The sequence below is a fragment of the Physella acuta genome, unplaced genomic scaffold, assembly GCF_028476545.2.
Source record: "Physella acuta isolate Inbredline_101_S28 unplaced genomic scaffold, ASM2847654v3 ptg000228l, whole genome shotgun sequence".
NCBI lineage: Eukaryota > Metazoa > Mollusca > Gastropoda > Physidae > Physella > Physella acuta.
Window position 1 is genome coordinate 278,785 of NW_026731747.1, and position 21,557 is coordinate 300,341.

At 39.4% G+C, this 21,557-nt stretch overlaps 1 protein-coding gene across 4 annotated transcripts in view; it reads right to left on the reverse strand.

Moving 5' to 3' along the window:
• Positions 1-21,557, reverse strand: part of LOC131938024 (uncharacterized) — a 141,145-nt gene that overhangs the window by 47,764 nt on the left and 71,824 nt on the right. For all 4 annotated transcript variants that reach the window (XM_059295841.1, XM_059295839.1, XM_059295838.1 and 1 more), the window contains exons 38-47: positions 20,283-20,388; positions 19,984-20,157; positions 19,228-19,378; positions 13,431-13,585; positions 13,101-13,210; positions 11,732-11,828; positions 9,034-9,186; positions 6,551-6,732; positions 1,718-2,036; positions 17-234 (exon numbers count right to left, since the gene is read on the reverse strand). In XM_059295841.1, the coding sequence (XP_059151824.1) occupies positions 17-234; positions 1,718-2,036; positions 6,551-6,732; positions 9,034-9,186; positions 11,732-11,828; positions 13,101-13,210; positions 13,431-13,585; positions 19,228-19,378; positions 19,984-20,157; positions 20,283-20,388 (1,665 nt within the window). The remainder of the gene's footprint in view (positions 1-16; positions 235-1,717; positions 2,037-6,550; positions 6,733-9,033; positions 9,187-11,731; positions 11,829-13,100; positions 13,211-13,430; positions 13,586-19,227; positions 19,379-19,983; positions 20,158-20,282; positions 20,389-21,557) is intronic.

The following is a 21,557-nucleotide window of genomic DNA, read 5'->3' on the forward strand; positions in this document are numbered from 1 at the left end:
AATACAAATGCTCTACTTTGTAATTGGAATAGTGCATGTCCAACAAGGCAGTAATCCCTTGAGAAGTTTCCTCTTGGAGCTGGCTGAGCAAAACTTTGTGAGCCATTGCCTTTCTCTGACAGACTGTCTGTGTAGGTAGAGAGCCATTCTGCTGACAAAATGGGCCATGCCAAGATTGAGAGCACTGACATATGACACCATCCCTCACCCATTGGTTCACACAAGTTGAATTATCTAAAAATAAAACAAGATTTCATTTCATTTAGTTTTCAATAGATAGGCCCTCTTTATAATTATATATTATATTATTTGTGTAGTCCTACTGTATTCTATTAGATTCAATCTAGCTTCTTTTTGTTTTGTGTAGTCCTACTGTATAGAGTCCTTGCAAACACGTGATCTAAAAATGTGCTCATCATATGTTAAGAGCCTCGCAAACACAGAACAGGAACAATACGCTAAAAAAAAACTTTTAGGAATTGAAGATCCTTATATTCGTGTTGACATAAAATGCAGTAATATAATATAGATAATTTACATCAAGTTAGTATAGATTCTAGATTCTCTAGTTCAGTACAAGAACTAGTAGCAATAGATCTACACTACAGTAACAAATGTGAGACCACTTAACTCCTACAAACCCCCCAATAAAACTGCTTATCTTCTTCTGAGGTAACAACCACTGCTGTTCTTAGATCTCAGCCAGTCTGGGTAGCATGTTATGTAATTTATGGCCCTTGTGGTCCAGCAGGGAAGTGTTCTGACACAATATACTGATGCTACCCCCTTAAAATTAGAGAGCTGGACTGCTAACCAGTAAGTCTGGAGATCGAATCCGGGCTCAAGTCAGTAGACCGTCCCTGAGTCCACCCAACTCTGATGGGCAATTAATAACTCACGTTAGGGAAAGTAAAGGCTGCTGGGCATAGTGCTGACCACACTATCTCTTCATATGCCGAGGTCACAGAAACAAGTGAACTCTACTTCACTTGCCCCATAGACCGTCAGGTTTGAAAGGGAAACTTTACTTTACCACTTTCCCTTAAAATGTCTTACCTACGTATACCCAACTCCCACCCATTTCTAGCCCACCATAGAATTTCATCTCTTTGTAGGTAACATGGATTATTGTTCTCAGCCCAGTAGAGATGGTATGTTATGAAATTTACTATCATCATGGTCCAGCAGGGTGGAGACCAAAGAGGAATCGGTACCACTGCCCTCCCTTCAAAATTTCTCACTTCCATGATACCGAGCCCCCACTTGTTTCTAACCCATCATAAAACGTGATCTCTTTGTAGGTAACATGGATTGCTGCTCTTAGATCTCAGCCAACCAGAGATAGCATCTCTTATGTAATTTATTACCCTCAGGGCTAAATTTTGTAATTAAATTAAATTTGTTTTGTAATTAAATTTAATTTGTTTTGTAATTAAATTTAATTTGTTTTGTAATTAAATTTAATTTGTTTTGTAATTAAATTTAATTAAATAAGTAGATTCTAGATTCTATGTCTACCTAGTGTAGCCGGTCACTCTAAATCTAGATTTAATTTAGTTTACAACATGATTACATTTAGAGCTAGATTGTAGCCCCCCCCCCCCCCCCCCCCCAAGACTCTGGTCAAAAGCAAAAGGACTATTTGATTCAATCTAGTTTCTTCTTGTTTTGTGTAGCCTAAATTTGAAATTAACTCTTTGGCTATTTTTGAACTTACTTTCACAGACACTTGGTTGACCTTGACACAGGTTTGTCAACAACTTGTCAGGGAACGTCAGCAACTTGTCAACAGGCCTAGTGCAGACCCCAGTGACCCCAGTGTAGCAGCATTTGTCTTCCCCTAGACAATCTAGGTCAGCCAGACATTCTTCATTTGTCCTCTCTCTTCCAACTGGCAATGGGCAAAAGTTTGGTTTGACCCTGCAGGAATTTGCTTCTGACTTGTTGGCTTGGGATCCACTTATGATGTTCCCAAGTTGGTCAACACATAAGCAGGGGTCAGTAAACCCAGTGTCCCCTTTTATGGGGGTCATACACTAAAAGATAAAAAAGTTTTGAACATTTGGTCAGCTATAGAACAAACTTTTTAAAACTCTACCATGTTAAGACATTCTCTGTAATGTTATGAAAACACATGATTTTACAATGGTTAAAATCTTGACAGTCTTGAGTTAGGGTTAAAATCTTCTCAGTCTTGGGGTAGGTGCTAATCTCCTACTGCCAGATAAGCTGTAATCTCTTATTCCAGTTTAGGAGCAAGGTGTATTTTAATATGGAGGTAATACACCTGCTGTATGTAAGGTCAAGGGAAATATATTGATGTGGGTAATTGACAAGGCTTATATCTTACATAACAATATATATCCTACTTGAATATATATATCTATATATATCTATGTCTATATACATCTATATACATCTATATACATCTATATACATCTATATACATCTATATACATCTATATACATCTATATATCTATATCTATATCTATATCTATATCTATACCTATACCAGGAGCGGAACTACAGTGCCGCCAGACCCCGCAGTGCGGGGGGGCCCAGGGCAGTTTAGGGGCCCACATCCGACCGACCTTAATTTATATATATATATGGTAGAGGTGTAGCAAGGGGGGGTGCAAATCGAAAGTTTGAGGGGGGGTGTGCAAATCGAAAGTTTGAGGGGGGGGGGGTGCAAATCGAAAGTTTGAGGGGGGGGGGGGTGTAAATCGAAAGTTTGTCCCCGGTCTACGGGAAGGGTCGCTACGCCTCTGCCATATGGGGGCCCAAAAGAATTTTTTGCGGGGTGGCCCTATTTTTCTAGTTCCGCCACTGACCTATACCTATATCTATATAGGTATAGGTATATATATAGATATAGATATGTATATATATATATATATATATATATATATATATATATATATATATATATATATATATATATATATATATATATATATATATATAGGTATATAGGTATAGGTATAGGTATAGATATAGATATGTATATATATATATATATATATATATATATATATATATATATATATATATATATATATATATATATATATGTTACGGTCAAAGCCCGAAGTCGGCCAATGCTAGGATTGGCCGGCCAATCTGCGCATTGGCCAATATCGCCTCCCATAGGTCGGTCAAAGTTCGAAACTTTGCTTGATTTCGGCCTTTGGCCGGCCAGTCCGCGGACTGGCCATGGTGGACCGGCCAAAGTCTTAATTAGAAGATCATCTGGCTAGGGACGACCGGCCAAAGTCCGAATTAGAAGATCATGATTTTGGTTTTTTTTTTATGCCGTAAGGATCATGAAATTAAGTCTTTATTGATTGTTAATTAAAGTAAATGACAGAAATATTCAAATTTTTTATTGTACTATAGTCTCAATCTATCAATATCATCATTTGTTACAACAAGTTGAACTTTTATGGCATTTAGAATTACATAGCAGCTTGTTAATTTTACACTTGCAGCGATTTGTTGTGCACTTAGTTGTGCAATTGCAGCGATGTGTAGCCTTGGCCCCCAGTCAATGATTGTGAAGATGCGATGGTTCGTAGTGATTTTTCCTCAGTGCCAACTGACGACAATAAGAGCAGTTTTTGGTGAAGAATTGAAAACTCATTTCTAGCATACAGTTGTTTTAGAACACCATGTTCCGTTCCTAATTTGTAGAAACCGCCTTCGACGCTCATGACAACTGCAATCACGCTTCGGGGATCGACGTGACCTATGTCAACATCTGGAAAACGGATACGTACATTGTCACCCACTTCACCATCTTTAAATTTTGTATTTGATGTTTTAAGCATCTTAGCACCTTGAGTTTGCAAGCCAGTATGAGCTGCTGATCTGTGTTCCATGATGTCTTGTTTGTTGTGACACAATCTGCAGGTAATGTTCCCTCCGTACCCTTCGTCTGTTTCATTGGGTATTCCACACATAGCATGGACATTGTTGCCACAGGATCCAAAAGAATGAGCTGCACTACAATGTTTTTCACAAACTATACAGAATCTGTTGGCCACATTATTGTCACGCAACTGGTCTGGACGTTCCGCCACGGCAGCAGATGTTTTGTGTTAGCTGAGGATGTAGTTCCATTTATGGCAACCTCCATTTCTTGTTCAATGTTCTCAAGATCTTTCTCAGTAACTATTTTATTGAGAGCCTCTCTTGGTAGATTTGAAGTGCTAAGTCCCACTTTTGCTTTGCATCTAAACAAGGCTTCGTATGGTGATTGTTGGATTCCTTGATGAAAAGAACGATTTTTTCATAAATTGAATGAATTTGAGACTCTCAGCCCAATTTGTTTGCATCCATGTCATCATCATGTTTTGAACATCTTGGTTGGCACGTTCGACTGAACCTCGGCTTTGGCTATGCCTTGGTTTTCAGTGAACTAGTTTAAGTTCAGGCCACATGTTCTTTAGTTCAGAAATAACTTGATTCACAAATTCTCTTCAATTATCTGATTAAAGCACACTTGGGGCACCAATAGTCGTGAAGATATCCAGCAGCTGGTAAGTAACTTCTTCTGCTCTTTTGGTTTCCAAAGCTCGCAACAATATGAACTTGGTTAAATGATTCTGGTAACTGAGTATAAACTTGTATTTGCCGTCTGGGTTACTTTGCATATCAATAAGATCTACTTGGCATCTTGAGTTAAATTCTTTAAATATCAAAGGTTTGGAACTTACAAGGAACGCGGCAAAGTCTTTTGAACGTTCCGTCTTGTTGCACGTGGTCGGTGACGCCGACTGTCTTTGATTTGTTCTTTGATGATTGTCTCACCTCGTCATCATGGAGGAGGCTGTCACATACAGTTGTAGCCCATATATGGAAACTAACATGGATTTACATTTTTATCTTTTGACAGCCATCTGCTATGTCTGTCTCACGGTCTGACGGCCCTTTTGATCCATGTCGCCTTGCATATAGAATGCTATACAAACAAGAGCTAAACAATACGTTACTCACAATGAAACCGCACACAGAATAATGAAAACGCAATCATCACAACTTAGTCTAGATAGAACATTGGCCAGGACATCCCGGCCAATGCGCGCATTGGCCGGCCAATGTACGAAATACAATCTTAGTTCTAAGTTCTTCGGGCTTTGGCCAAGAGAGCCGGCCAATCCGCGCATTGGCCGGCCATTCCGGGGTTTGGCCGCACTTCGGGCTTTGACCGTAACATATATATATATATATATATAGGTATATAGGTATAGGTATAGATATAGATATGTATATATATATATATATATATATATATATATATATATATATATATATATATATATATATAGATATAGATATAGATATAGATATAGATATAGATATAGATATAGATATATGAGCAGGTGATTGGTTTATTTGTTTTTAATTATTTTGTGTGATATTTTAGTGGGAATGTTACTTCCGCTTACTGATATTTTAGTGAGAATGTTACTTCCACTTACTGACTATTTAAGTGAGAATGTTACTTCCACTTAATGACTATTTTAGTGAGAATGTTACTTCCACTTACTGACTATTTAAGTGAGAATGTTACTTCCACTTACTGACTATTTAAGTGAGAATGTTACTTCCACTTACTGACTATTTAAGTGAGAATGTTACTTCCGCTTACTGACTATTTTAGTGAGAATGTTACTTCCACTTACTGATATTTTAGTGAGGATGTTACTTCCACTTACTGACTATTTAAGTGAGAATGTTACTTCCGCTTACTGACTATTTTAGTGAGAATGTTACTTCCACTTACTGATATTTTAGTGAGAATGTTACTTCCGCTTACTGACTATTTTAGTGAGAATGTTACTTCCACTTACTGATATTTTAGTGAGAATGTTACTTCCGCTTACTGACTATTTAAGCCGGTAATGCAGGAGTTTCAGCCTTTTCTTCTTACTTGAAAGTGAGCGAGGATGGGCTAGGCAGAATACACTGTGTGTGGTGGGTTCTTTGTGTCTGAGCGAGGTTGCATTGGCAACTTGGCTGGGTGTTTTTTATGTACTGTTTTGTATGTTTTGTTTTGGATGTTTTGTTTGTTTAGTGTTTGGTTGGATGTTTTGTTTGCTTGACAAGTGTGTTTGGTGCAGATGTTGCAAAGCTTTTCGATTGCTGTAGGAGATGAGGAAAGCTGTCTGTCGGTCAGAAAGCTGTCTGTCGGTCAGAAAGCTCAACCATCTGAGGCATCGAAGGTTTGAAATATTCCATCGAAAGTTGTGAAAGTTGTGTGTTCTTAAGTTCTGTCCGATTGTTTGGTCGTGTTTTGTTTAGTATTTAATTGTTCCTTTTAGTCTTTTTTAAATTATGTTTTTTGATATTTGGTTCCATTGCTCTTTGTTTAATAAATTTGATAACTATTAGCTTTTTTTATTTTATTTTAGTCTAAGACTAAGGTTAGGGTTTAACCAGTCTGGGTTTAGCCGGACTTGCACTGACAATATAATTTAATATATAAGCCTAGGGAGGTAGATATAGTCATATAGCCAGTAAGAAATAAACTATTCTTTGAATGACCTGAAGTGGCTTAAAGAAGTCTCCATCGCAGTCTGGGATCCAGAATGTTTCCATGCGCAGAACTCTTCTACTTTGAGCTGATGTGTCCATATGACTGTTGTTTAACAGTTGCTTCCTGGCTTCTAGGCTCTCCTCTACATACTTTAGTGCCAGCAACCTTGCATCTTGACAAGTCCATGACTCTGTAGGTTATAGGTCAGCAGAGCAAATTATTAGATCAAATAATAACCCAGGTTTTATTTTTTTTTAATAAAACCTTAAAAACATGTATTAACCAGGCTTCACTCATTTTATAACTATGTTCTAACACTAATCCTAATACTAACCCTAACACTAATCCTAACACTAACACTAACCCTAACCCTAACACTAACCCTAATCCTAACACTAACCCTAATACTAACCCTAACACTAACCCTAGATCTACAAAGCATCTTGTGACCTAACTTGAACTCATGCAACTAATTAAAACCTACTGATAATATCCAATCTCTATATTAAACATTTGTAATCTTTAGAATTGATGCTAAGAAGAAGGAATTGAATTACAATTGAATGTATCTTTCAAACAGGTGCAAGGTATTTAAAAAGATTGATGTAAGTCCCACTTTTGTGTGGTGTCATTAGTTTGGTGCTAAATCCCACTTTTGTGTAATGTCGTTTGTTTGGTGATAAATCCCACTATTGTGTGTTGTCATTAGTTTGGTATTAAATCCCACTTTTGTGCGGTGTCATAATTTGGTTCTAAATCCCACTATGTGTGATGTCATCAGTTTGGTGATAAATCCCAGTTTTATGTGTTGCCATTTGTTTGGTGCTAAATCCCACTTTTGTGCGGTGTCATAATTTGGTTCTAAATCCCACTATGTGTGATGTCATCAGTTTGGTGATAAATCCCAGTTTTATGTGTTGTCATTTGTTTGGTGCTAAATCCCACTTTTGTGCGGTGTCATAATTTGGTCCTAAATCCCACTATGTGTGGTGTCATAATTTGGTCCTAAATCCCACTTTTGTGCGGTGTCATAATTTGGTCCTAAATCCCACTATGTGTGATGTCATCAGTTTGGTGATAAATCCCAGTTTTATGTGTTGTCATTTGTTTGGTGCTAAATCCCACTTTTGTGTGGTGTCATAATTTGGTCCTAAATCCCACTTTTGTGCGGTGCATAATTTGGTCCTAAATCCCACTATGTGTGATGTCATCAGTTTGGTGATAAATCCCAGTTTTATGTGTTGCCATTTGTTTGGTGCTAAATCCCACTTTTGTGCGGTGTCATAATTTGGTCCTAAATCCCACTATGTGTGGTGTCATCAGTTTGGTGATAAATCCCAGTTTTATGTGTTGTCATAATTTGGTGCTAAATCCCACTTTTGTGCGGTGTCATAATTTGGTCCTAAATCCCACTATGTGTGGTGTCATCAGTTTGGTGCTAAATCCCACTTTTGTGCGGTGTCATAATTTGGTGGTAAATCCCACTTTTGTGCGGTGTCATAATTTGGTCCTAAATCCCACTATGTGTGGTGTCATCAGTTTGGTGCTAAATCCCACTTTTGTGCGGTGTCATAATTTGGTCCTAAATCCCACTATGTGTGGTGTCATCAGTTTGGTGCTAAATCCCATTTTTGTGCGGTGTCATAATTTGGTCCTAAATCCCACTATGTGTGGTGTCATCAGTTTGGTGCTAAATCCCACTTTTGTGCGGTGTCATAATTTGGTCCTAAATCCCACTATGTGTGGTGTCATCAGTTTGGTGATAAATCCCAGTTTTATGTGTTGTCATTTGTTTGGTGCTAAATCCCACTTTTGTCTGGTGTCATAATTTGGTCCTAAATCCCACTTTTGTGGGGTGTCATAATTTGGTCCTAAATCCCACTATGTGTGGTGTCATAATTTGGTCCTAAATCCCACTATGTGTGGTGTCATCAGTTTGGTGCTAAATCCCACTTTTGTGCAGTGTCATAATTTGGTCCTAAATCCCACTATGTGTGGTGTCATCAGTTTGGTGCTAAATCCCACTTTTGTGCGGTGTCATAATTTGGTCCTAAATCCCACTATGTGTGGTGTCATCAGTTTGGTGCTAAATCCCACTTTTGTGCTGTGTCATAATTTGGTCCTAAATCCCACTATGTGTGGTGTCATAATTTGGTCCTAAATCCCACTATGTGTGGTGTCATAATTTGGTCCTAAATCCCACTGTGTGGTGTCATAATTTGGTCCTAAGTCCCACTATGTGTGGTGTCATAATTTGGTCCTAAATCCCACAATGTGTGGTGTCATAATTTGGTCCTAAATCCCACTATGTGTGGTGTCATTGAAATATCAGCCTGTGGTATCAGCTATTCTAACATATCAAATGTTGAGGCGTGGATTAAGCCACACTAGAGCCAGAGGGTGTGCTGGGGGCGTGGCACTAGAGCCATTTGTAGTAATGCATACGAGACAGACACATTCATACGGCCTGGATAAAAACTTAAACGCTCACTTTTTGGTTCTACACACGTAGCAGGACACGCCCCACAGCATTTTGTGTTGCCATGACAATCACTGTCATCTAAACATTGATCCTCACAGGATGGGTTGGCGCCAGACGGTTCTTGGACAAAACTCATAAATGGACACACTCCAGGCTTTTCAACTGTCACAAATAAAAGTTTGAGAACAATTTGTATACAAAAATATAATAGGTATATGGCACAGCCATAACCCAATAACCCAAGTCATGACCCACTAACCCTACAGTCATGACCCACTAACCCAACAGTCATGACCCACTAACCCAACAGTCATGACCCAGTAACCCAAGTCATGACCCACTAACCCAAGTCATGACCCACTAACCCAACATTCATGACCCACTAACCCTACAGTCATGACCCACTAACCCTACAGTCATGACCCACTAACCCAAGTCATGACCCACTAACCCAACATTCATGACCCACTAACCCAACAGTCATGACCCACTAACCCAACAGTCATGACCCACTAACCCAACAGTCATGACCCACTAACCCAAGTCATGACCCACTAACCCAACAGTCATGACCCACTAACCCAACAGTCATGACCCATTAACCCTACAGTCATGACCCACTAACCCAAGTCATGACCCACTAACCCAAGTCATGACCCACTAACCCTACAGTCATGACCCACTAACCCAACAGTCATGACCCACTAACCCAAGTCATGACCCACTAACCCAAGTCATGACCCACTAACCCAAGTCATGACCCACTAACCCTACAGTCATGACCCACTAACCCAAGTCATGACCCACTAACCCTACAGTCATGACCCACTAACCCAAGTCATGACCCACTAACCCAAGTCATGACCCACTAACCCAAGTCATGACCCACTAACCCAACATTCATGACCCACTAACCCTACAGTCATGACCCACTAACCCTACAGTCATGACCCACTAACCCAAGTCATGACCCACTAACCCAACATTCATGACCCACTAACCCAACAGTCATGACCCACTAACCCAACAGTCATGACCCACTAACCCAACAGTCATGACCCACTAACCCAAGTCATGACCCACTAACCCAACATTCATGACCCACTAACCCTACAGTCATGACCCACTAACCCTACAGTCATGACCCACTAACCCAAGTCATGACCCACTAACCCAAGTCATGACCCACTAACCCAAGTCATGACCCACTAACCCTACAGTCATGACCCACTAACCCAAGTCATGACCCACTAACCCAAGTCATGACCCACTAACCCAAGCCATGACCCACTAACCCAAGTCTTGACCCACTAACCCTACAGTCATGACCCACTAACCCAACAGTCATGACCCACTAACCCAACAGTCATGACCCACTAACCCAAGTCATGACCCACTAACCCAAGTCATGACCCACTAACCCTACAGTCATGACCCACTAACCCAATAGTCATGACCCACTAACCCAAGTCATGACCCACTAACCCAAGTCATGACCCACTAACCCAAGTCATGACCCACTAACCCTACAGTCATGACCCACTAACCCAAGTCATGACCCACTAACCCAAGTCATGACCCACTAACCCAAGTCATGACCCACTAACCCTACAGTCATGACCCACTAACCCAAGTCATGACCCACTAACCCAAGTCATGACCCACTAACCCAAGCCATGACCCACTAACCCAAGTCTTGACCCACTAACCCTACAGTCATGACCCACTAACCCAACAGTCATGACCCACTAACCCAAGTCATGACCCACTAACCCAAGTCATGACCCACTAACCCTACAGTCATGACCCACTAACCCAATAGTCATGACCCACTAACCCAAGTCATGACCCACTAACCCAAGTCATGACCCACTAACCCAAGTCATGACCCACTAACCCAACAGTCATGACCCACTAACCATACAGTCATGACCCACTAACCCAACAGTCATGACCCACTAACCCAAGTCATGACCCACTAACCCAAGTCATGACCCACTAACCCAAGTCATGACCCACTAACCCAACAGTCATGACCCACTAACCCTACAGTCATGACCCACTAACCCAAGTCATGACCCACTAACCCAAGTCATGACCCACTAACCCAAGTCATGACCCACTAACCCTACAGTCATGACCCACTAACCCTACAGTCATGACCCACTAACCCAAGTCATGACCCACTAACCCAAGTCATGACCCACTAACCCAAGTCATGACCCACTAACCCAAGTCATGACCCACTAACCCAAGTCATGACCCACTAACCCAAGTCATGACCCACTAACCCAACAGTCATGACCCACTAACCCAAGTCATGACCCACTAACCCAAGTCATGACCCACTAACCCTACAGTCATGACCCACTAACCCAAGTCATGACCCACTAACCCTACAGTCATGACCCACTAACCCAAGTCATGACCCACTAACCCAAGTTATGACCCACTAACCCTACAGTCATGACCCACTAACCCAAGTCATGACCCACTAACCCAAGTCATGACCCACTAACCCAACAGTCATGACCCACTAACCCTACAGTCATGACCCACTAACCCAAGTCATGACCCACTAACCCAAGTCATGACCCACTAACCCAAGTTATGACCCACTAACCCAAGTCATGACCCACTAACCCTACAGTCATGACCCACTAACCCAAGTTATGACCCACTAACCCAACAGTCATGACCCACTAACCTAGCCTGCAGACAGGTAAAACACAGGTATATCCTGGAGAATTGGGACAGACTTTGGTCTCTGTTATACATCGTGTACCGTGTTGGCAGGCAGTAAACTGAAAAAATGTGACAGCTCACAAACTTCTGGTTGACAAGAATGTACATTAGAATATTTAGTCTCTCTCAAATAACCTCTAGACAACCCTTCATGGAGAAAATATTTAGTTCCTCTCAAATAACCTCTAGACAACCCTTCATGGAGAAAATATTTAGTCTCTCTCAAATAACCTCTAGACAACCCTTCATGGAGAAAATATTTAGTTCCTCTCAAATAACCTCTAGACAACCCTTCATGGAGAAAATATTTAGTCCCTCTCAAATAACCTCTAGACAACCTTTCATGTTATTTTGTCTGAGATGTCATTTTTGTTTCAATGACTGGAAATGGCTGCCATGTTGATGAGAAAAATCTCCGTCCCACCTTTTTTCAATTAGACATCTGGTCTAATGATACAAAATACACACTTGACATCTGGTCTAATGATACAAAATACACACTTGACATCTGGTCTAATGATACAAAATACACACTTGACATCTGGTCTAATGATACAAAATGATACACAGGGTAGGCCTAAATCTAACATGTTTTTAAAATGGCCAGGGTAGGCCTAAATCTAACATGTTTTTAAAATGGCCAGGGTAGGCCTAAATCTAACATGTTTTTAAAATGGCCAGGGTAGGCCTAAATCTAACATGTTTTTAAAATGGCCAGGGTAGGCCTAAATCTAACATGTTTTTAAAATGGCCAGGTTAGGCCTAAATCTAACATGTTTTTAAAAATCTTTTTTAGGGGTGATAGGTTTGTTGCTGCATCTTCTAGTTCTAAATTTGCACAGTTAAGATTATGTTTAGGATAAGGGTTAATGGCACAAACCAAATGCAGTTTGAGTATCATTTATTGCTTGAATCTAATCCTGCCTGTTTGAATCTAATCCCGCCTATTTGAATCTAACCCAGCCTATTTGAATCTAACCCAGCCTATTTGAATCTAACCCAGCCTATTTGAATCTAACCAAGCCTATTTGAATCTAACCAAGCCTGTTTGAATCTAATACCGCCTGTTTGAATCTAACCCAGCCTATTTGAATCTAACCCAGCCTATTTGAATCTAACCTCGCCTGTTTGAATCTAAACCAGCCTATTTGAATCTAACCCAGCCTATTTGAATCTAACCAAGCCTGTTTGAATCTAAACCAGCCTATTTGAATCTAACCCAGCCTGTTTTATTCTAACCCCAGTCCCCTATTTGAATCTAACCCCGCCTGTTTGAATCTAACCCAGCCTATTTGAATATAAACCAGCTTGTTGACTATGCATTAACTAACCAGACATGGATTTGTACATTCACAAGTAGGGCAACCATCTTTCACTGTGTACCCAAACTGACAGATGAGTTCTGATGGACATTTTCTAGGGCAAGCTGACTTGATCAAACCTGTGTTGAAGAGAAGATGACAGTTTTATGAAGACAAGATGACAGTTTTATAAAGACAAGATGACAGTTTTATGAAGAGAAGATGACAGTTTTATGAAGACAAGATGACAGTTTTATAAAGACAAGATGACAGTTTTATAAAGACAAGATGACAGTTTTATAAAGACAAGATGACAGTTTTATGAAGAGAAGATGACAGTTTTATGAAGAGAAGACTGACCTTGACAAACACTCTGATCAGTGACTGGTGTATCAAAGATTGGACCATTGGGTCCCCAGCAGTAGCAGGTTCCCCTCATGTCTGATGTTAGATCAAAGTAACAAATGGTTGCTTCAAAGTGCCCACTTTCAGTACACTCAGCTTTTAGAGCCAAACTTGAGAAAAAAAACAGGTTTTTTTCTGGCATCAAATATACACTACTCTTACGCTTTCATTCCACAATTCATTCATAAATAATCTCATTTAACTATGTGCTATAGACATTGTTTAAACAAAATTTAAATGCATAAATGTACACACAAATAAATAAATAAATAAATAAATAAATAAATAAATAAATAAATAAATAAATATATATATATATATATATATATATATATATATATATATATATATATATATATATATATATATATATATGTACTAGCTGCATACCCTTGCTCCTTCACGGGAAATCTTTATAAATGTACTAACTATGGAACAAAACAAAACTAAACACAAAAGAAAACACAAACACAACACAAAAACAAACACAATACAAACACAAAAGCAAAAAAACACAAACACAAATGCAACACAGAAACACAAAAGAAAACACAAACACAACGCAAAGCAAACACAAACCCATAGTGCTCACAGGATAGCCCATCACCCAAAATCGAACCCTGCCCAAGCGCCAGCAGATGCACCTGATTCAATTTAGTGAATGACTATAAAAACCCCAGCTTGTTCGCAAACCAAAAGATAAAAGTAAACATAGGGTACATTTAGGAGTGATTTCTTAATTGTTGTTGATTAAAATAATAATTAGTAAACAGTACGTTCAGTGTGTAAAATAAATAAAGGCAGTATCTGTGTTTTACCTACCAAACTGAACTTTATCAGTCAATGCTAATTATATTATTCCAACAATAATGTCCTTTTGGACATCAGCAGAATTTGCATTCACATTTTTACTTTCTCTTATCTTATACAGAGTTTTGAGGAAGTATTGTAATCGTGCACAAAAAGAACATGAAATTTTAATAGCTTTCATCATTTTACACCTCAGTACTTCATCCTATACTTATAACATAACTATAGGTGACTTATTTTTAAAGGGCAAAAATAATAAATCTAGATTTATCAAAATTAAGGCATTTTATGTGTAATCGAGTCGGAAAAAACTGGGATTTGCAATTCTGTCTGTATGTCTGTGTGTGTGTGTATGTGTGTCTGTGAACACGATAACTTGAGTACTGTTACAGCTAGGTTGATGAAATTTCATATATAAGTATTATATCAAATTTTTAGTTCTGTATCAACTTTTCAGCGATTTCCGGTAACCAGAAGTGGGACTTTTTCTACTTTCAATTTTTCAAAAGCCTATAACTTGAGTACTATTTCAGATATATAAATGACATTTTACATGTAGGGCCTAAGTAAAAAATCTAATTCTCTGCCTTCTATTAAATTTTGACTAATTTCTGATGACCGTAAGTAGTAATTTACGCTATTTTAGATTTCTTAAAAAACGCAGGTGAATTTATAAAGTACTAATAATATTACGCACTATTAAAAGCTTGTAAAAATCATGTTTATATCCAGAGTTGCCATCCCCCGTAGTGTTATATAAGAATATTCGAGAAAGTTTAGGGGAGATCACTCCCGGTTTAATTTTATTAGCGTGAGTTTCAATTTATTTTTAAATTACCTCCCCTGGCATAACTATTAAATATTTTAATTAATTAGCTTTTTTGACCCTTCTGTTAAGAAAATGCATCCACTTTTTCTAGGAATCTTAACAAAAATTATATTTGACATTGATCAGTTTAACATGTTTTAGCAATGTGTATTTAATATTTTCATCACGTTATTTGAAAATATAAAAACTGCGGCAACTATAAAATAAATTTAAATCTTTATATAAACAAACCCAACTTAATTAGTTTCAATAAGACAATGAGATGCAATATAAAAGCACTGCATGGTGTGATGTTTACTTTTTGTGGTTCCAAAATCTATAGCCATGACTGACTGACAGACTGACACACTACCCGCATCATTATATTATAGATGAGAAAAATGGGTGGCCGGAAAGAACCGCAACGGAAAAAAGCGCAACGGAAAAAAGCGCAAAACAAAAAGCGCAACGGAAAAAAGCGCACACGGAAAAAAGCGCAAAGAGAAAAAAGCGCACACAGAAAAAAGCGCAAAGAGAAAAAAGCGCAAACAGAAAAAAGCGCAAAGAGAAAAAAGCGCACACAGAAAAAAGCGCAAAGAGAAAAAAGCGCACACTGAAAAAAGCGCAAACGGAAAAAAGCGCACACAGAAAAAAGCGCAAACAGAAAAAAGCGCAAACGGAAAAAAGCGCAAAGAGAAAAAAGCGCAAAAGGAAAAAATCGCAAAGAGAAAAAAGCGCACACGGAAAAAAAAGCGCAAACGGAAAAAAGCGCAAACGGAAAAAAGCGCAAACAGAAAAAAGCGCAAACGGAAAAAAGCGCAAAGAGAAAAAAGCGCACACAGAAAAAAGCGCAAACAGAAAAAAGCGCAAACGGAAAAAAGCGCAAACAGAAAAAAGCGCAAACGGAAAAAAACGCAAACTGAAAAAAGCGCAACGACAAAAAGCGCAACGGAAAAAAGCGCAAAAAAAAGAAAAAAAACGCAAACAGAAAAAAGCACACACAGAAAACTGTGCACACCGAAAAATGCACAGAGAGCCATTTTCGCACAAAGACCTATAAGAACTAGATGACACATTTATACATGATTGTTAGGGCTGCTGTGAGAGTGTTGTGTTTGACCTGACGCGATATACTACCACTTAAAGCATACCACTACCATGTGCATTAACATCACCAAACAGGCGATAATCGCTTGACACAACGTCTATTTTTTTCTTGTTCACTATTTATTCAACGACTATTCTCGAATAAATAAACATAAAACTATCCTTGATATTGGCATTACACGGAGTATCTCGTACATGCTCCCTAGTCCCAAGCTTGCATTCTATAACAACCCGTTTCTATCGCAAAACTTCCCTCTCTTTCTTCCGAGTCATCAAACATGCATTCGCTATATCTCTCGCACCAACATTCATTCGCACAAAAATACCCTTGATAAAACACACACACACACACACATATATATATATATATATATATATATATATACACAGCACCTCACAGCAGCCCTAACAATCATGTATAAATGTGTCATCTAGTCCTTATAGGTCTTTGTGCGAAAATGGCTCTCTGTGCATTTTTCGGTGTGCACAGTTTTCTGTGTGTGCTTTTTTCTGTTTGCGTTTTTTTTTCTTTTTTTTGCGCTTTTTTCCGTTGCGCTTTTTGTCGTTGCGCTTTTTTCAGTTTGCGTTTTTTTTCCGTTTGCGCTTTTTTCTGTTTGCGCTTTTTTCCGTTTGCGCTTTTTTCTGTTTGCGCTTTTTTCTGTGTGCGCTTTTTTCTCTTTGCGCTTTTTTCCGTTTGCGCTTTTTTCTGTTTGCGCTTTTTTCCGTTTGCGCTTTTTTCCGTTTGCGCTTTTTTTCCGTGTGCGCTTTTTTCTCTTTGCGATTTTTTCCTTTTGCGCTTTTTTCTCTTTGCGCTTTTTTCCGTTTGCGCTTTTTTCTGTTTGCGCTTTTTTCTGTGTGCGCTTTTTTCCGTTTGCGCTTTTTTCTGTGTGCGCTTTTTTCTCTTTGCGCTTTTTTCTGTGTGCGCTTTTTTCTCTTTGCGCTTTTTTCCGTTTGCGCTTTTTTCTCTTTGCGCTTTTTTCCGTTTGCGCTTTTTTCTCTTTGCGCTTTTTTCCGTGTGCGCTTTTTTCCGTTGCGCTTTTTGTTTTGCGCTTTTTTCCGTTGCGCTTTTTTCCGTTGCGGTTCTTTCTGGGAACCGAAAAATGGCCTGTTGAGGAAGGATTCAACGGGCGCTAGGTTGATAGTGCTGTCTATTTTCTCTAAACTAAAACCAAAACCAAAATCACCACCTTAAGCTTGATCTCTACGTAGTTACTGCACATTGATACTAAATATTGTTGCAGCTATACTCCTAAACCTTGTAACTAATCTCAATCATGACAAAAGTCGCATTTAGAGTTTCTTTGAGGCGACTCTACTTGCCCCCCCCCCCCCCCCCCCACACACACACACACACACCTCAAAGCACATCTACCGTCCCATTCAATGAAATAGAATTTATATAGAAAATATACTTCACCCTGCCAGAAAATTTAGTCCACACGCACCCCCGAAAATTTCAAGTACCCCCCCCCCCCCCTCAGGGGAGAAAAAATTTGAAACAAACACTGGTAGCATTTGTTGATCATACGAACTAAAGGTAGAGCATGGGAGAGATGCATGAAGAGATGCATGAAAGAAACTGTGCACGCAAAACACTTTTTAGATTAGACACATGAATTAGGCTGTAATTTTATTATAGATTATAGAGTATCGATGACGACATTTCTTTTGAGTTGGGAGGGGGGGGGGGGCGGCTTAGACGTTCTTACTCAGGGGATAGGCTTCGCGCCTACTCAAAGAATTGTATGAAAGAAACTCTTCACCAGTGTTTCTTCCAGACTTTTTTCTCCGGTGGGGCACTTGAAATCTTCGGGGGGGCGGTAAACTTTCTTCGGGGGGGCGGACACTGTTAAAAGTATATATTTTCTATATACATTATATAAATTTCATTTCGTTCGGGGGGGGGCGGTAAAAATTTTTCGGGGGGGGGCTTCGCCCCCCCGAAGAGATGCCTGGAAGAAACTCTGCTCTTCACGCAAACCACTTTTAAGATTAGACAAAATTGGCTTTTTAATTCAATGTTTACTCGAGAATCAATGACGTCATATTATTGTGTGCACTCCCCCGGCTTTGGACTATTTCGTTTTTGTTTTCATAGGGCTGACGGAAGGACGGACGGACAGACAGACAGACAGACAGACAGACAGACAGACAGACAGACAGCGAAACTATTAGTATAGACGAGATATCTATATAAAAATTGAGGGTCTAGGACATAACCAATAGGCCTAAGGTTAACCCTAACCCATCAATAGGCCTAGAGTTAACCCTAACCCATCAATAAGCCTAGGGTTAACCCTAACCCATCAATAGGCCTAGGGTTAACCCTAACCCATCAATAGGCCTAGGGTTAACCCTAACCCATCAATAGGCCTAGGGTTAACCCTAACCCATCAATAGGCCTAGGGTTAACCCTAACCCTAACCCTAGGCCTACCTCTCAGAACAAACTCCCCTGTTTAAAAAATACACAAAATTATTTTAAATTGCTGTTTTTTTTACAGCTTGTGTTATCCAGTATAGACTGCACATTCCAAGCTTATCCATAAATTTGGTGTTATCCAGTATAGACTGCACATTCCAAGCTTATCCATAAAGTTGGTGTTATCCAGTATAGACTGCACATTCCAAGCTTATCCATAAAGTTGGTGTTATCCAGTATAGACTGCACATTCCAAGCTTATCCATAAATTTGGTGTTATCCAGTGTAGACTGCACATTCCAAGCTTATCCATAAAGTTGGTGTTATCCAGTGTAGACTGCACATTCCAAGCTTATCCATAAATTTAGTGTTATCCAGTGTAGACTGCACATTCCAAGCTTATCCATAAAGTTGGTGTTATCCACGGAATTGAGACATAACTGCCATTTTAACAAAAACAATTCCTACAAGAAAATGTCTTAACATAAAACACATGTGCAGACACTCAGTGTAAGATTATAAGATTATAAGATATACCTTTAGATTACCTGTCATTTGGGGTAAGAAAATTGTATGTTAGAGTCTTGTAAAGTTCTATAAGATTACCTGTCATTTGGGGTAAGAAAGTTGTATGTTAGAGTCTTGTAAAGTTCTCTTTGAAAAACTGTCCAGTTCAAATTGCTTGAGTTTGTTGAGAAGAAATAACGTGATGATTCCCATGAGTCAGCAAGGTAGCCACAGAAAGACCTAGATGTGTCTAAAGAAATAAATGTGTCAGCAAGGTAGCCACAGAAAGCATATGGTGTTATTATTTAAATTTCTTATTTATATTCCCCTATATTATTTAGATGTGTTTTTATATTCTCCATTTATGTTCTCCTATATTATATACATTTCTTATTTATATTCCCCTATATTATATAAATTTAATATTTATATTCCCTTACATTATTTAGATGTGTTTTTATATTCTCCTATATTATATTCATTTGTTATTTATAAATATATTTTTGTTATTAAAAATTATGTAACAAAAAACAACTGGGGTGGGATTTCGGGGGCTGGAATGGTTTAATGGCATTACATATATTATCTCAATGGAGAAAATTGGTTTGAGAAACCAATAATTCAACATATGAGCAACCTTACAGAACAGATTCAATTAGTTTTGTAAGGTGCCAATGTATTGAAGTCTCTCTTAATTTGGCAAATATTGAAATCTCTCCTACTTACTTGTTGGGGAATCCTGGCAAATATTGAAATCTCTCCTACCTACTTGTTGGGGAATCCTAACAAATATTGAAATCTCTCCTACTTACTTGTTGGGGAATCCTAACAAATATTGAAATCTCTCCTACTTACTTGTTGGGGATCCTTGTTTTTCACAGAACTGGCCAAAGTAACCTTTTGGACAGTCACACAACTTCCCTTCATAAGGGTCAAGGACACAAGTCCCTCCATTGAAACATTGTACTAGAGATTCCCCTGAGTCTGTCTGCTTGCATAGGGCAGCAAGACTTCTGAAATCTTGTGGACCTGTCCAATTGACAATTTATTTTCAACATTAGAGCTAAGTAAAAGTTATCAAGTATCATGTAAGACCTACCTGTACACAAATTGTACCCACAACTCACCTGTACACAAATTGTACCCAAACTCACCTGTACACAAATTGTACCCAATGTAGCTCTTAGTGTTGCTGCTGATCTGTGTACCGTAGGTGTTGACACAGTAGCAGTCAGTCACGTTCCATGTTTGAACAGACAGCTGAAACAAAACAGTTTTCATTAGTGTCCAGCTTTACAGGTTAGGAATACTGTCAGCTGGGATAAGTGTCAGCCTTACAGCTGGGATAAGTGTCAGCCTTACAGCTGGGATAAGTGTCAGCCTTACAGCTGGGATAAGTGTCAGCATTACAGCTGGGATAAGTGTCAGCCTTACAGCTGGGATAAGTGTCAGTCTTACAGCTGGGATAAGTGTCAGCCTTACAGCTGGGATAAGTGTCAGCCTTACAGCTGGGATAAGTGTCAGCCTTACAGCTGGGATTAGTGTCAGCCTTACAGCTGGGATAAGTGTCAGCATTACAGCTGGGATAAGTGTCAGCCTTACAGCTGGGATAAGTGTCAGTCTTACAGCTGGGATTAGTGTCAGCCTTACAGCTGGGATATGTATCAGCCTTACAGCTGGGATAAGTGTCAGTCTTACATCTGGGATTGTATCAGCCTTACAGCTGGGATAAGTGTCAGCATTACAGCTGGGATAAGTGTCAGCCTTACAGCTGGGATAAGTGTCAGCCTTTCAGCTGGGATAAGTGTCAGCCTTTCAGCTGGGATAAGTGTCAGCCTTACAGCTGGGATAAGTGTCAGCCTTACAGCTGGGATAAGTGTCAGCCTTTCAGCTGGGATAAGTGTCAGTCTTACAGCTGGGATAAGTGTCAGCCTTACAGCTGGGATAAGTGTCAGCCTTTCAGCTGGGATAAGTGTCAGGTTTACAGCTGGGATAAGTGTCAGCCTTTCAGCTGGGATAAGTGTCAGTCTTACAGCTGGGATAAGTGTCAGTCTTACAGCTGGGATTAGTGTCAGCCTTTCAGCTGGGATAAGTGTCAGCCTTTCAGCTGGGATAAGTGTCAGCCTTACAGCTGGGATAAGTGTCAGCCTTACAGCTGGGATGAGCCTTACAGCTGGGATAAGTGTCAGCCTTACAGCTGGGATAAGTGTCAGCCTTTCAGCTGGGATAAGTGTCAGCCTTTCAGCTGGGATAAGTGTCAGTCTTACAGCTGGGATAAGTGTCAGCCTTACAGCTGGGATAAGTGTCAGCCTTACAGCTGGGATAAGTGTCAGCCTTACAGCTGGGATAAGTGTCAGCCTTTCAGCTGGGATAAGTGTCAGTCTTACAGCTGGGATAAGTGTCAGTCTTACAGCTTGGATAAGTGTCAG